Genomic DNA, 14,352 nt, shown 5'->3' with positions numbered 1-14,352 from the left:
ATTCTGAACGAGCTTCTAATATTTCTAATTCTGATATCCAGATAGTCAATATTGAAGTTTTTAACGTACCTACCTACATTAAAGCACGTGATTGCTGTGTATTGTCTGCCTTCAATTTCTACAAGTCAACAGGATTGGGATGCGATTTTCAATACATTTAAAACAGGTTGTCTTATAATCGGAGATTTTAATGCGCATCACACTCTATGGTCTTGCAAGTCCGATAGAAGAGGTGAAGCTGTTTATAAAGCTATGTTTGAAAATGATTTTATATGTCTTAATGACGGTGCGCCTACTAGAGTGAAGTGGGTTAACGGTAGCCTTCAAAAAACCTCGCCTGATATATCATTTGCTTCCACAGACATTGCTGTCAATATGAGTTGGCAGGTTACAAATGAATCCTTAGGCAGTGATCATCTAGTGTTAAAGTTAAGTTGTGGTTTTTATAAAGGGAACAGGTACATTAAAAAAAGAAATTATAAAGCAGCTAACTGGGTAGAATATACTAAAGAAGCAATGACAATGTTTAATCATGAAGAGGTGAATGATGTCCAAACGGGCTATGATAGTTTTACAAATCAAATTAAATATTTGGCTGATAAGCACATCCCTTGGATTAAAAATAGTCAAGACCCCACATTAAACTTCAAACCCAAACATTATTGGAATAAGGATCTTTCAAAGGCAGTTGCTGAAAGGCGTCTTGCATTGGCGCAGTTACGGCGTAATCCTACACCTTCTAATTTGCTTCTATGGAAAAACAAAGTATCCCAAGCCAAAATACTTATAAGAAAAGAAAAATCTAAGTCGTGGAGAGAATTTTGTTCGAGTATCAACCACGAAACATCAGCACCCGTTATGTGGAGAAAGATGCGATGGATCAAAGGCAACACTGGACGCAGAGATACTGTAGATCCTCTTAATGCTGAAAAGCTACTGCATTCCTTGACTCCTGATTATGTTGCCGAGCAGGAGCCAACTTTTCCAGAAAGACAACCTTCCATTATAGAATCACCCATCACTCTCGCGGAGCTTCGTAATTGTTTAAAAAAGAAAGATACCTCTCCAGGAATGGATAATATATCATATACTATGATCTATTATCTTTCAAATAATGCTAAGTGTATGCTTTTAAAAATTTTCAATTTAATTTTGATGTCAAGTAATGTACCTAATCAGTGGAGAGACATACGAATAGTCCCTATTCTTAAACCGGGAAGGGATCCCACTCTTGCCTCCTCATTACGTCCTATCTCATTAATGTCTTGTCCGTGTAAGATATTCCATTTGATTCTATTAAGAAGATTGGAGTGGTTTATTGAAAGCCAGGGCCTCCTTCCCGGCACGTCGACTGGTTTTAGACGTGGACAATCTTGTGTTGATAACCTAGCTTTACTTACATCTCATATATATACAATTAGGTTTTGCCAGAAGAGAGCCAACAATCGCTTGCTTCATAGACATTGAGAATGCCTACAACAATGTAAACATAACTGCATTAATCTTGCAGGAAATTGGAGTCGGTAATTTTATTTGTAAATATTTATTTAATTTTTTGTCTAATCGTCGATGTACAATTGTTTTTGATGATCTTAGTATAGTAGTAACATTAATCAGATGTACAAACCAGACTAGCTCAAGGCGACCCCTTTTCTCCTAGTTTATTTAATATTGCAACCAGAGGTATTTCTAGAATTATTGTAAATAATAATGTTTGTAACTCCCAATACGCTGATGATTTCGTGTTATACAAAACTGTTGTAAATGGTAATACTGGAGAAGCAGTTAACTCTCTTAAGTTAGCTATAAAAGCCGTGATTAACTATTTGGATAATATTGGTCTACAATTATCTGTATCTAAATCTAATATTTGTGTATTTAATAGAACTAGAAGAAATTTTAATATTGATATTGAGATTAACGGCTCATCTCTTAACGTGGGGGATAAAGTTAAGTACTTAGGTTGGACTCGTCCTTAAGATGGAGTCTTCATGTAAATGAATTGTGTGCTAAAAACTATAAATGTTTGAACGTCTTAAAAGTTCTATCGGGTAGGTCGGGGGGAGTTCACCCTCAATATATTCGCCGTCTTTATATTTCTCTTGCAAGGAGCCGTCTGGACTATGCTACTTTATATATGGTAGTTGTGCTAAAACACATCTTAAAAAGCTCGATATTTTACAAAACAGAGCGTTGAGAATATGTGGCTCTTTTATACGTAGCTCTCCAGTGTTTGTTATGTAGAGTGAACTCTCCATTCCTCCCTTGCATATACGTAGGTACGTGTTGGCGAGTAGATTCTTGTTTAAATTTAAGTCTAGACTAGGCAACAACTTGCTGTATTATTTAGATCAGTTGAATTTGGTACGTAATTATTTTAGCAATACAAATTTCCCAATCCTAGCACAGATTGATTGTGAATAGAGCAATGTTATTGTGTATGAAAGTGAAAAGTTAGAGGCGTATTCGTTAAACACATGGGTGTCTTCAATAGATGTCGAAGAACTTATTGTATATAAAGCGATATGGCTCCAAAACGGAGCTTAACTGATTCTGAACTTAGAAATATTTTTTTGCAATTCATATCTGATAATTATTCTGATTGTTACAAATTATATACGGATGGCTCTAAATGTACTCAAAGTGTTGGAGCTGCCTTCTTCGATCCCCAATTAAACGTTTCACAGAAGTTTAAATTACATAGAGATAATAATATAATGACCGCTGAACTTTTAGCTATTAAAGAATCACTAACATATGTTAAAAACTTGAATACCAATAACAGCATAGTTATTTTATCAGATTCGAAAAGTGCTCTCCAACATCTTCGTCGGTGTGCCACTAAACAAAGTGGCTCTCCGATAGCCTTCGAAGCTTTGGATTTACTCCGGCATGTTTCTGGAAAAGTTTCAATTAAACTACAATGGGTTCCAGCCCATGTCGGTTTGATTGGAAATGAAACTGCGGATGCACTTGCCAAATGTGCAGTTATGGATGGTCCCGTAGTCTGTACTAAACCTTTTGTAAATGAGATTCATCATCAGATTAAGCAGAAGGCGCTCGAAAAATGGGAATACCATTTTGGTGAGGAACTACAAAGAGGTGTTGGAATTTGGTACGGAACCATCCAGAATAAGCTAGTGTGGGAGCCATGGTTAATTTCGTGTAACTTGTCGAGAAACTTGTTGGTGTCAGCCTTTAGATTGCGATCTGGGCACATTCCAGCAAACCAATTTTGCCACTTGGTTGGAATTAAGCCTTCGCCTAATTGCGATGTGTGCGAGAAGCCGGAAGACCTGTATCATGTTTTGCTGGAGTGTGCTCGGACTGCAGAGCTAAGATCAAGGCTCTTAGGTGACTTTGGCTGCCTGCACAATGGACGGTTTAACAGTGTACTTTCGGAGCCGTTGTCCCCAGAGGCAATCAAATTATATAATTATTTGGATCTGTCCCTTTTGTAGGGAACACTGTGTTCACCTATGAGGCTGACATTGACACTGTGTGTTAAAAGCCTCTGTAAAATAAAAAAAGATAAAGAAAAAATATTATTTCTAATAATTAGTAATACAAAAAGTCGCCGTCGATCCTCCTGGTGCAAACAAATTTATTCAAGGGCAAATGTGCGAAGTTGTGTCTCGTAAATCGATACATTTGTGCATGATTCTGATGAATTTGTCAGTTTTTAAATTCGGTTAGTCGCTTTACGGTATCGTTATTTACAGATCACGTTACTGGTGGACGAGAAGAAACGCCTGGAGGCGCGGATAGCGGCGCTCGAGGAGGACTTAGATGAAGAGCAGTCCAACAACGAAATACTCAACGACAGACTTAGGAAATCACAGGTAAAGGCACATTTTGAAATTGGAGCGGCGCGCGACGTTACGCTATTTGACTTTTCAATTTCGTATTAGGCATCGGCTTTCACAACGAAGCGCGTTATATTGTAATGTTTACGTTTTTAACCAACTTCCAAAAAGGAGGAGATTCTATGTTTGGCTGTGGATATTTTTTATCTTCAAAGCAGCCCTTACATCTTAAGTCTTCCTCATTGCTTATGGTATCCATGAGATCGGTGAAATACAACAAAAGTGTAGCACTGAACAGTTGATCATTCATTTCAAAATCAAATATTTTATTCAGAAACTAAAATTTGTATATGAAATATTTTCTGAACATCTACTCGGTGTTTGCCACATTGTACTCGCATATTAAATAATATTTTACGTGCACCTTACAGAACCAGATCGACCAGCTGACGATGGAGCTGGGCACGGAGAAGGCGGCGACGCAGAAGCTGGAGAGCAGCAAGCTGGTGCTCGAGCGACAGAACAAGGAGCTCAAGGCCAAGCTGGCCGAGCTGGAGACTGCTGGACGTTCCAAGACCAAGGTATGCACAACACGGATGGATAGACGGAGAGATATGGAGACAGACAGACTTAATATGCATAAAATTATGTATAGACTAATGAAATACAATTTACTTGCAGTATTTCGCGGTATATCACAAATACAAAGAGCCAGATAAAACTATAAAATAACTATGAAATATTACTCTTTCAATTGATACACACAAAAGAAAGGACATTTATTCATATTCACGTGATTTTTCCATTAAAAATTTAAACAATTATTATCATAACAATGATGTCAGTTTCTACTAATTATCTTCCATATTTTGTATCATCATACTCATCAAATAAATATTCCAAAACTTTTAACTTCTCATTCCAGGGTCTGATCACTTCGCTGGAGCTGAAGGTGTCCAACCTGGAGGAGCAGCTGGAGGCGGAGTCCCGGGAGCGGCTGGCGCAGCAGAAGGCGTCGCGCAAGCTCGACAAGAAGATGAAAGAGCTAGCCCTGCAGCTGGACGAGGAGCGCCGGCAGGCGGACCAGTACAAGGAGCAGATAGAGAAGGTATGAAAATAAAATTGGTGTACCATCGAAGAAATTGCTTTATAGGAAGTTGGCGAACCTACGTCATTCGGTTGGGCTATGCTAACTAACCTAACTAAGCCGACAGATCAGAGAGAATAAATTTAGTTGTGATCTGTCAGCTGGGTCTGACATAGCACGACCATATTACGTAGGTCCGCCATCTGCCTATGAATCAACTTTTCTGATAGTACATAATATTTAAAAGTTTCTTTATTTCTCAATAAATTTAAACTAAATTTTAACTGTTTGGGGGAAGTAACCCGGCCAAACGAACCATAAATTACACTTTACAGTAATTTAGTCTCGTCCTCAAATCGAACTAGCTCAGCTCACTGACAAGTTATCATCATGACATGATCATACCTTGTTTCATCGAGTTGTCTAAATTGGCGGGTGTTTGTGATGTGTTGAAGAGTAATTTTAAATATCTCAACAAAAAATTCTCAACATAGTCGTCTTAGCCGAAAAGACTGAACTAATGAAATCTATTGCGGGTTTTCTTACAATGTTTTTTATTCACTGGTGCCTAATTATTGTATATTACAATAATATAGTCCGTCAAGAAAGTCAAACATAATCACGCTTATAAGGTGTATTTTTTTCTTTGTATTTTCACAGAGAACGCTTATTACATTTTAAATATTGTCACCTTGCACATTTTCATCTCGAATTAATAAAATTTTCATATTTTTTATTTCATTTAAAAATTTTCCCGCCTGTCATGACTTTCTTGTACTTATATGATACAAAGATATAATACAGGTACATAAGTACCTGTATTAAAACTTTGTATCATGTGTTTGCGAAACTAACATTTGTTGTTACCTAGATGAACGGGCGCGTGAAAGCGCTGAAGCGGGCGGTGGACGAGGCGGAGGAGGAGGTGCAGCGGGAGAAGGTGGGCAAGAGGAAGGCACAGCGCGAGCTCGACGACCTCATAGAGACGCACGAGACCCTCACCAGGGAGTGCACCAACCTCAGGAACAAGCTCAGGTGAGGGGATACGTAGACTCATGTTTGGAAGCTTAAAGGTGATCGCACATTTGTTAGCACCGTACGCGCCGCATTTTAGAATTCGTTGTATTTAATGGTGTCACGAAATAACGCACCGTACGCGTATACGTATGCGCCGCATTTTGTGACGTCATTTCATACAACGAATTCTAAAATGCGGTGCTGACAAATCTGCTAGCAGCTTAACCAACACGTTTTCTTTATCGCTTCGTTATAGATTCGCCGAACAACAATGTATGAATTAATGCGTTCGATAATATCATGACATTTGACTCATGGTCATGTCAATACTATAATATATTTATGCCGGTGATTCTATGAAGAAAACGTATTGGCTAAGCTTTTAGGTTTCTGACGTTTTTTGACAGCAGTTTATCTATTCAACAGCATTGCTGATTGGTTAATTTTTGGACTTTTTAAACTCAGTTTAAACCAATCCCCTTTAAATTTAATTAAGAAAAATGTGTGATTACCCCTAGTAATTGCGTCAGCGTACTTTTTATGCGTACGCGTTTTGTATAAGTCTTTCGTCCACTTAATAAAACAAGCACTCACACTACAACGATTTTATTCCTATTATGTTCGTGTACAATGAAAGTTAAAACATACTTATTATTATAAACTATGAAGTTATTTATGTAGTAAAAATAGTTAAATATAATTGTATTTATACTAGTAATTATTATAATATACTATTGTCTAGTTCGAGGACTACATGTTCGGCATTGTCCCTAGATAGCGACTGACGGCCGGCGCGGGGAAGGTATTACAGTGGCGTAACGCTTATACTAAAAGCCTGAAATTTGATGTGATTGGCATTAGATTTTTTCTGTATTACAAAACTAAAACTATTGGTATAACTGATAACAAAATTCTTGGATTCTGTGATGTGATGTAGAAGACGTCTTTGTGTATATTATTAATGTTTATTATTTCATCTCTGTGTGTACTTACTTTATTTTAACTTATTAGAAACATAAAACGTAATCATTGTTTTCTGTCGTCTACACTCTACAGTCTACATAAACACTATTCATTCAGTATGACATTTATAATATTATAATAAGTATTTGAAAAGGTACATACTTACAATCATCGAGCATGTAAAATACAAGACACATAACATTACCGCTTAAAAACACACACGCATGTTACAGTTAGTCAGTTCACGGTTGATTACTGTTGAATACTAATTTCTTTACTAATATAGACAATATATTTTTACAGACGGCAAGGCGGCGGACCTATCGGTCTGTCGGGATCGCGGAAACGCGGATCCATGGCGACGGGTGGCGGCGGCGCCTCGGGCGACGAGTCCTTCGACGACGGCACCGACGCCGCCAACAGCCTCGACTAAACTAAGCCCCGCCCCGCGACTGCCTACCGCGGACGATCCCACTTCTGACACCTCATCCCACTTCTGACACCTGAGGGTGTAATAAAAAACGAGCTTATTTATACAATATGAACAGTCAATTAATTAAAAAATAATAAGGGCTAAATTATTAGTATATTGTAAAACGGGGTTAGATGAACGGCTTATACATGGCAATCCCTTGGCAAGTGTAGGAGCGTCGCCGATCCCCCTTTCTGGCTATTCTCATTGAAGACATGGAAAGGGGCTTTGTGCTGTAGCTTGATGGATGTGCATTAGTCCCCTAGTAACGCTGTAGTGTTGAAATAGACTGGTTAACTTTAACCGAGTTTTTTATAATCTTTCTAAAATGCTTACTTGTACACGTGTACAAGTAAGCATTTTAACAATATTGTAAGCCTAAGCGTGCTGTCACAAGTGGAATCGCTCGCTAGTTTTATAGGAGACATTTTTTTGAGAATTTTAATATTAAATATTAACCGTTATAAGTTCATTTTATATCTTAAAGCCTACGACACTGTATAAACATACATAAATGTAATTTAAGGTTATATATAAGGACACGATAATAATAATTTTTGTAATCCTAGCTGCTGCATTTTTATACAATTCGATAACCAAATTCAGAGGGAAATATTTTTGTTATCCTTTTTTGTAATATGGCAATAATGGTAAGATGAATTTGACTGTTGGCACCAAAAACCTCCCCTTTGGTGCTTGATGCATATATTAACGTTTCTGCGACGGAACGCCGGTGCCTTTTTGTTTTCCAGCACTCTGGTGTTGCTAGCCGTTCCGTCGAAATCGCACTTCAAAAATACGATTGGATTATCCAAACCAGTATTAATATAAAACATTCCTTAACAATCATGTTTTCGATTAATTTAATGACGTAGTCGAACGGGTAAAATTTACTCATTGGGTGATATTTAAAGAAATTAAAATTAAGTATTATGTGATGTGGCAAATATTGGTGTATCATCGCGACTGGGTTTTGCAGTTTTTTTTTTACCTTGACGCACTTAGATATTCCAGGATTCCAGGCATTTAAATGTTTTGCAGATTTAAAAATTCAAAAGAGGAATCCCAGCTTCGTACCGCATACTTGTAAATAAAGTCAGTGGTGCACTGAGCGCTTAGTTGCCATAACCGTAGTGTAAGTGAGGGCGACCCAGCACACCGGACGTCGGCGAGTCTCCGGTCCCATGTACTTAAATTACATCCTCCATGCTTCGACCGTCAGCCAGACCGCCGACTCCCCGCCCCAGAAGTGAATACATTCACCGGGAACATGTTATAATCGTTTTTCCCGGCGGTGGGTGTATTTATTTCAGTATTGCCGATGGTCCGCCGGCTGGTGTATATAGGCGCCGGCGGCTCGCGCTAGACCGCTTCACATAGATGTAGGTAATGAACTAGTAATAAATTGTGGCCTTACGCCCCCCGGGCTGCCACGTTTGTACCATGTATCTTTAACTTTGTAAACCCTTTACGGCAGTAACTATTGTTTTATTGTAACGACCTCTTTTTTATTATAGTTTTTTTTTTCTGAATAATATAAAATTTTTAATGTAAGTAAACCATTGAAACAAACATATTTTACATAAATATTATATTTAATTATTAACAATATTTGATAATTGTAAAATTGGCCATAGGTTGTAACGAGTTATCAGTTGGTATGCCAATTAAACAATTTTTCATGATTTTTATTAATGTGTGTTTTATTTTTGTCCTTTCTCGACTCTCTTGAATAAACTACCATAATAATTCTTGCTGCTTTTAAATGTTAGTTTTACTGACATTGTAGTGTTCAAATAAATATATCTTGCTATCTTGGAAGAACCTTGGAAGAAAACGTACATTTTTTCGCAACAAAATAGCTTATCAGTTATCTCTCTTCACGTAGTCTACTCTATATCTGTGCCAAATAACATACAAAATTGCTTTAGTAGTTCGTGAGATAAACCCTTCCTAAAAAAATTAAAGCCCTTATTAAAATTAAGATTTCAAAAAAAACTCTTTGTCGCGGGACAGAAAACCGACAACAATCGGGGAACGGGCCGCGAAGTCCGAAACATATGCGAATCGGATCTCTCACTCATGCTTCGCAGGAATTTCGCGGCGCCGCGGCGTCGCGCACGGTTCGCGCGCGAGTGTGGATGCGGTCGGGGAACCAGCCGCGAAGTGGGAAAAATATGCGAATCGGATCCACACTCACGTTTCGCGGAAATTCCGAGGCGTGTCGGGCGGGTCGCGCGCGAGTGGGGATGGGGCCTTAAACCTAGTTTTCGTTAGCATAATATTAACATAAAACTGTATGTACCTATTTATACATTCCCTTAAATTACTATATTTTTTTGCTTCGTCCCTCTAGTTTAATCTATGCAGTTTTCAGTTGGTTTTCAGTTTGACAAGTAATAAATTATGTTAGCGTGTTCCTAAACTGTTACCAGTATACTGGCCTAATCGCTTAGGCCAATGAACGCTTAGGAGCTTAGATTATGTACATAATCTAAGCTTAGGAGTATGCTCTTCGTGAAAATAAGGATGAAAACTGACAACTGAAAGAGTTTTGGCGGGCATGTCACTTTCAAACTTCTTCTACTTTTTATTGTTGGGTTGGTGTGGTTTTTATCATTAAACCTATAATGCTAGTAGGTATATATTAAGTCTATGGTTTTTATTTTTTTTTCCCAAATTGTGTTATTTGGGTTTTTGATGTTCATTATTGGTAGAATATTAGCCACTAAATATCCGTTATCTTGCACAAGTGCTGTCAAAACCAAAATGTATAATTCCTGTGACATTTGGTGTGAATATCGGTAAATAGGGTTATTTCTTCCGTGAGTTTTAGCTAAAACATCGTTATAATAACTTTATTATCCTATTCATTGGAATATTATTGCGTGTTTTTCAAATTGAAATGTATCAAGTTTTACATTCTTTTGCCCAGTTTTGTAACAATTATTGATGGTATTCCCTGGTATTACCGATAGTTGATTGATAGTTGTCTACCCATACGCCATCTAGTTACTAAAATGGAAACTGTTTGACAATCAAATTTAAAAAATAGGAAAAATGAAAATGCGGACAGCGGAATGCCTCATTAATAAAAAAGAAGAAGAAGAAGAAGAAGACTTATATTTAGGTACCGTATTACAAAAAATTGATTAATTAAAATTGTGAAATAACTATTAAAGCTAGTGTGATAATTATCGGAAGCTATTGACGAGTTCTGAGTACCTTTTATCCCACTATGGCCGACGAAATTGACGAATACTTTGACTTTGCTTTAGATCTAGTTAAATCAGCCGGAAACCTTATAAAAGAATACGTAAATGGGATAAAAGACTTCAAAGTGAAGTCTTGCGACATCGACTTGGTGACGGAGGTCGATCAGAAGGTCGAAGCTGCTTTGATCGAGGGGCTCTCGAAGAAGTTTCCATCTCATAAGTTTATAGGAGAGGAGTCCGTGGCGGACGGCGCTAAGGCCGGTTTAACCGACGAGCCGACCTGGATCATCGATCCGGTCGACGGAACCCTGAACTTCGTGCACGGATACCCCAACAGCTGCATCTCTCTCGGTCTCACCATAAACAAGGAGTCCGTCGTTGGCATAATCTACAATCCAATATTAGACCAGTTGTTCACGGCTAAGAAGGGCAAGGGAGCCTTCTGTAACGGCAGGCAGATCCATGTGTCGCAGGTCAAGGAGATGAGCAAAGCCATCGTGTCATTTGAAGCGGGAACCAGCAGGGATGAGGAGAGACAGGTGGCATGTCTCAACAACTTCAAGTTTCTCATAACAAAGTCACAAGGAGTCAGAACATTGGGTTCCGCTGCATTGAACATGGCGATGGTCGCTCTCGGGGGATCAGATGCATACTTTGAATTTGGTATTCATGCTTGGGATATTGCCGCAGGAGATATACTTGTGAGGGAGGCCGGTGGGGTGTGCATAGACCCCTCTGGGGGTGAATTTGATATCCTATCTCGGAGAGTGCTGTGCGCCAGCTCAATCGAGCTAGCTCAGGAGCTAGCTAAAGGATTGCATCAGCTGTATCCAGAAAGAGATTAAAACTACAGTAGGGTCTAGTTAATCCGGAGAGGCAAAAACATGACCCTTTGCGGATTATCGAGGCGTCCGGATTATAGTATGCAATATTTCATGTTAATAAAACACATGTTTAACCTTAATTTCTTTAATCAATTTTTTAATATCAATGTCGAATATTTACGTGTCGGCGCCATGATCTTAGCTGCGACCGCGCTAAATTGACACTGTATTACAGAAAGGCAATAAAGAAAAGACTGACAGCGCTTTGGCTCATGAGTCATGACATGACACCTACACTCGCCGGCCTGCCCCATGAATCTCATTGGCCGGCCAGATTACAGCGATCACCGAACAAGCGGGAGTCCGCATTACCGAGGCCCTACTGTAATTCTACAGATGAGAATTGAAAAAAAATTTGCTCCATAATCAAGTACCAAAGTACTTAATTTTTGTATACCTATTGTTGACAAACCATTAAATAAGAGTACAAATTTAGCAAGTTCTCTAAAACTATAATAATATTAATATGATCATGTTATTTATTTAGTACATCATATTGTCATTGTCTATGTGAGAAGTAATGCTAATTATTATAATAATTATAGAGAAGAGATATTATAATTTAATGATAATTATATGTATTACATTACAAATGTAGTTTTTCATTTAAAGTTGTGCACTATTTTCATAATACCTAATTATGAATTTCCAAAGTTAAGAAAATATTTTTTAACCTCTTCCTCATCATATTAAACAAGCGATTATGTGCATATATTGAAAAAAAATTTAACCATTGTTTCCAAAACAATAATTATTCTTGTGTGTATAGGTGTGTATATGTGACTAAGATGTACTTAATCCTTGTGAATAAAATATAGTAATTATATTGCTAAATTGTCTTTTACTACTATTGATTTAAGTAAGTACTTACCTATATTTAGATATTTAGCTACTAGTATCTAATCTTAAAAGTTAAAAGTAAGATTTTAAAAAAATCTTTGATAATATTAGTGACTTTAGAAAGACACCAATATGGGCAATTAAAATTTAAAGGGGGCGTTCTACTTGGCGATCAAACGCTAAAAATTGGCGACCTCGATCGTTGTGATTTGTGGTTGTGATTTTGGTTGTGATTATTGCGGCAAAAACGTCACTGATTAAGTCATCATTTTCGCTCAGGCAACGCTCAAAACGATCTCAAGGTAGGTCGAAGTGGACGTTTTTTTTTAAGAAAATCCTAGACTTTGAATTCGAAATTTTTAATTTGATATGTGTCAGTTTGATATGGGTATCTTACAATAGCATTGAAGGTGAAGTAAAAATTAAAAACAAAATATGAGTGAGCGAACTAGGATTGAATGCCGCGCAACTCTCTCCGCTTCACATTTAGGTATGAGTGAGCACTGAGCAGCCGTACCACAGATTACTAGTATATATTTGGCCCGTACCTCGCTCTACGCCCATGGTGTTGGGGAGTAATAGCAGGGGGGTGTCACTCCGCCGTTCCGCCGCCGAGCTACAAGTACATACGAGACTCCCCGACGTCGGGGCGATTCAATGGTTGCCGCGAACCAGGCGCGGTCGCAGCCTGAAATTTTGGGGGGGTCACTCAGTAGTCACTACACTATTTTTTTTTATCTGCGCCCTCGGACGGTTCTGGGTTTTATTTTATTTTCAATTTTACCTTAGATTCTGGGGGGGGTCATGTCCCCTGTGACCCCCCCTTCATACCGCGCCTGCCGCGAACTGAAATACTGCATTGCAGCTGATTGTTGGGACAATTAAAAAATAGCAAATTAATATACTTTTCTACTGTCATGGTACCTAATGGCTCATTTTCATTGGTCGTTAACTCGTTCGTTATACAGCATGCGGGCAGTCACCGCAGCCGAGATAACGACCAATGAAAGTTATAAGTCGATACGTGTTCGTTACACCGCCTGCGGGGATTGCCCGCATCCTTTATACCGACCGTGATATCGACCAATGAAATTCATCGGTCGATATACAGCTTGCGGGACGCGAGTTGCCACGTTTCCGACAGTTCCCAATGGCCGCCATACTACTGCAAAGGAGATTTTTTTTTATTTGTACCACCCTGAAACTTTTTTTAACAGTTCCCTGTATGATCATAAATAGAAGTCTGATAATGCCATACCTGTGGCCTGTGAGAGGTCGTGAATGTGAACAATATTTTTTCAAAATCCTAAGATTTCATTCGTAATTCGAACGATTTGTAACAGTATGGCACTAATTTTTCTGTAAGTTTGAGGTTTAACAAAATATATAAATACAAAGTTTCAAACACCTAGGTGGCGGCAATCTTGTCAAAGCAGATGTTGTGTTGTATAATATTCTGCGGCTTCAGTGACGCCAATAGTTTATTCTTCAATAAATCACAGACAGTCAAAATTGCTCCGCGTAACATCAATTGTTGTTCCATGGCAAGAACGTCTGTAACTGGCGACGAACACAGAGGTTCTCCCCAGCCCTGCGGGCCCTATCGACTAATGAAAACGGTTCCCCGAATACGGGCCCTGTGGCACGCGTTCCAGAAATCTCCTGCACCCCGCATGCGGGTCCTATCGACTAATGAAAACGGTTCCCCGAATGCGGGCCCTGTGGCATGCGTTTCAGAAATCTCCCGCACCCCGCATGCGGGCCCTATCGACCAATGAAAATGAGCCAAACATCTATGACAATAATAATATTATTAAATATACACACAATTAATGGTAGAGACTGCTTCCAGCAGTAAGGCCGCCAATTCAAACTATTTCTGTTTTTGTAACTTGTGTTAATTGATCTGTTTTGTTTGTTTGAATAAAGAATTTTTATTATTAATATTTTATAGATTATAATAAATATACTTATTTAAAATAGGTGGTAGGTCATACGAGAGTTGCCTTTTAAGTTTTGTCGTTTGGAATAACTACAGGCAATGTAATTGATTATCACCATTTATTGT

The 14,352-nt window shown here is 38.4% G+C and overlaps 2 protein-coding genes across 3 annotated transcripts in view; both read left to right on the top strand.

Moving 5' to 3' along the window:
• The window catches only part of LOC121732312 (myosin heavy chain, non-muscle), a 72,398-nt gene extending 63,358 nt beyond the window's left edge, over positions 1-9,040 (top strand). Inside the window, exons 24-29 of one of the 2 annotated variants that reach the window (XM_042122155.1) lie at positions 3,723-3,842; positions 4,238-4,387; positions 4,732-4,914; positions 5,765-5,928; positions 6,653-6,712; positions 7,177-7,280. In XM_042122155.1, coding sequence (XP_041978089.1) covers positions 3,723-3,842; positions 4,238-4,387; positions 4,732-4,914; positions 5,765-5,928; positions 6,653-6,695 — 660 coding nt within the window. In that variant the 3' untranslated portion in view covers positions 6,696-6,712; positions 7,177-7,280. Of the gene's footprint in view, positions 1-3,722; positions 3,843-4,237; positions 4,388-4,731; positions 4,915-5,764; positions 5,929-6,652; positions 6,713-7,176 lie in introns of both variants that reach the window. The other variant, XM_042122154.1, reaches the window with a different exon arrangement.
• A 1,391-nt stretch (positions 9,041-10,431) lies between these two features.
• Positions 10,432-11,789, top strand: LOC121732317 (inositol monophosphatase 1). The gene is made up of 2 exons (XM_042122163.1): positions 10,432-11,408; positions 11,770-11,789. Exon 1 carries the CDS (start codon positions 10,584-10,586, stop codon positions 11,403-11,405), a length of 822 nt encoding a protein of 273 aa, XP_041978097.1. The 5' UTR covers positions 10,432-10,583; the 3' UTR covers positions 11,406-11,408; positions 11,770-11,789.
• The last annotated feature ends 2,563 nt before the right edge of the window (positions 11,790-14,352 follow it).

The sequence above is a fragment of the Aricia agestis genome, chromosome 12 (assembly GCF_905147365.1).
Source record: "Aricia agestis chromosome 12, ilAriAges1.1, whole genome shotgun sequence".
In the NCBI taxonomy this organism is placed as follows: Eukaryota; Metazoa; Arthropoda; class Insecta; order Lepidoptera; family Lycaenidae; genus Aricia; species Aricia agestis.
The sequence above is the reverse complement of the archived record's forward strand: the minus strand, read 5'-3'. Positions and strand labels throughout refer to the sequence as shown.

Coding starts and splice junctions, on each gene's coding strand:
- LOC121732317 (XM_042122163.1), top strand. CDS start 10,584: ATGGCCGACGAAATTGACGAATACTTTGACTTTGCTTTAGATCTAGTT.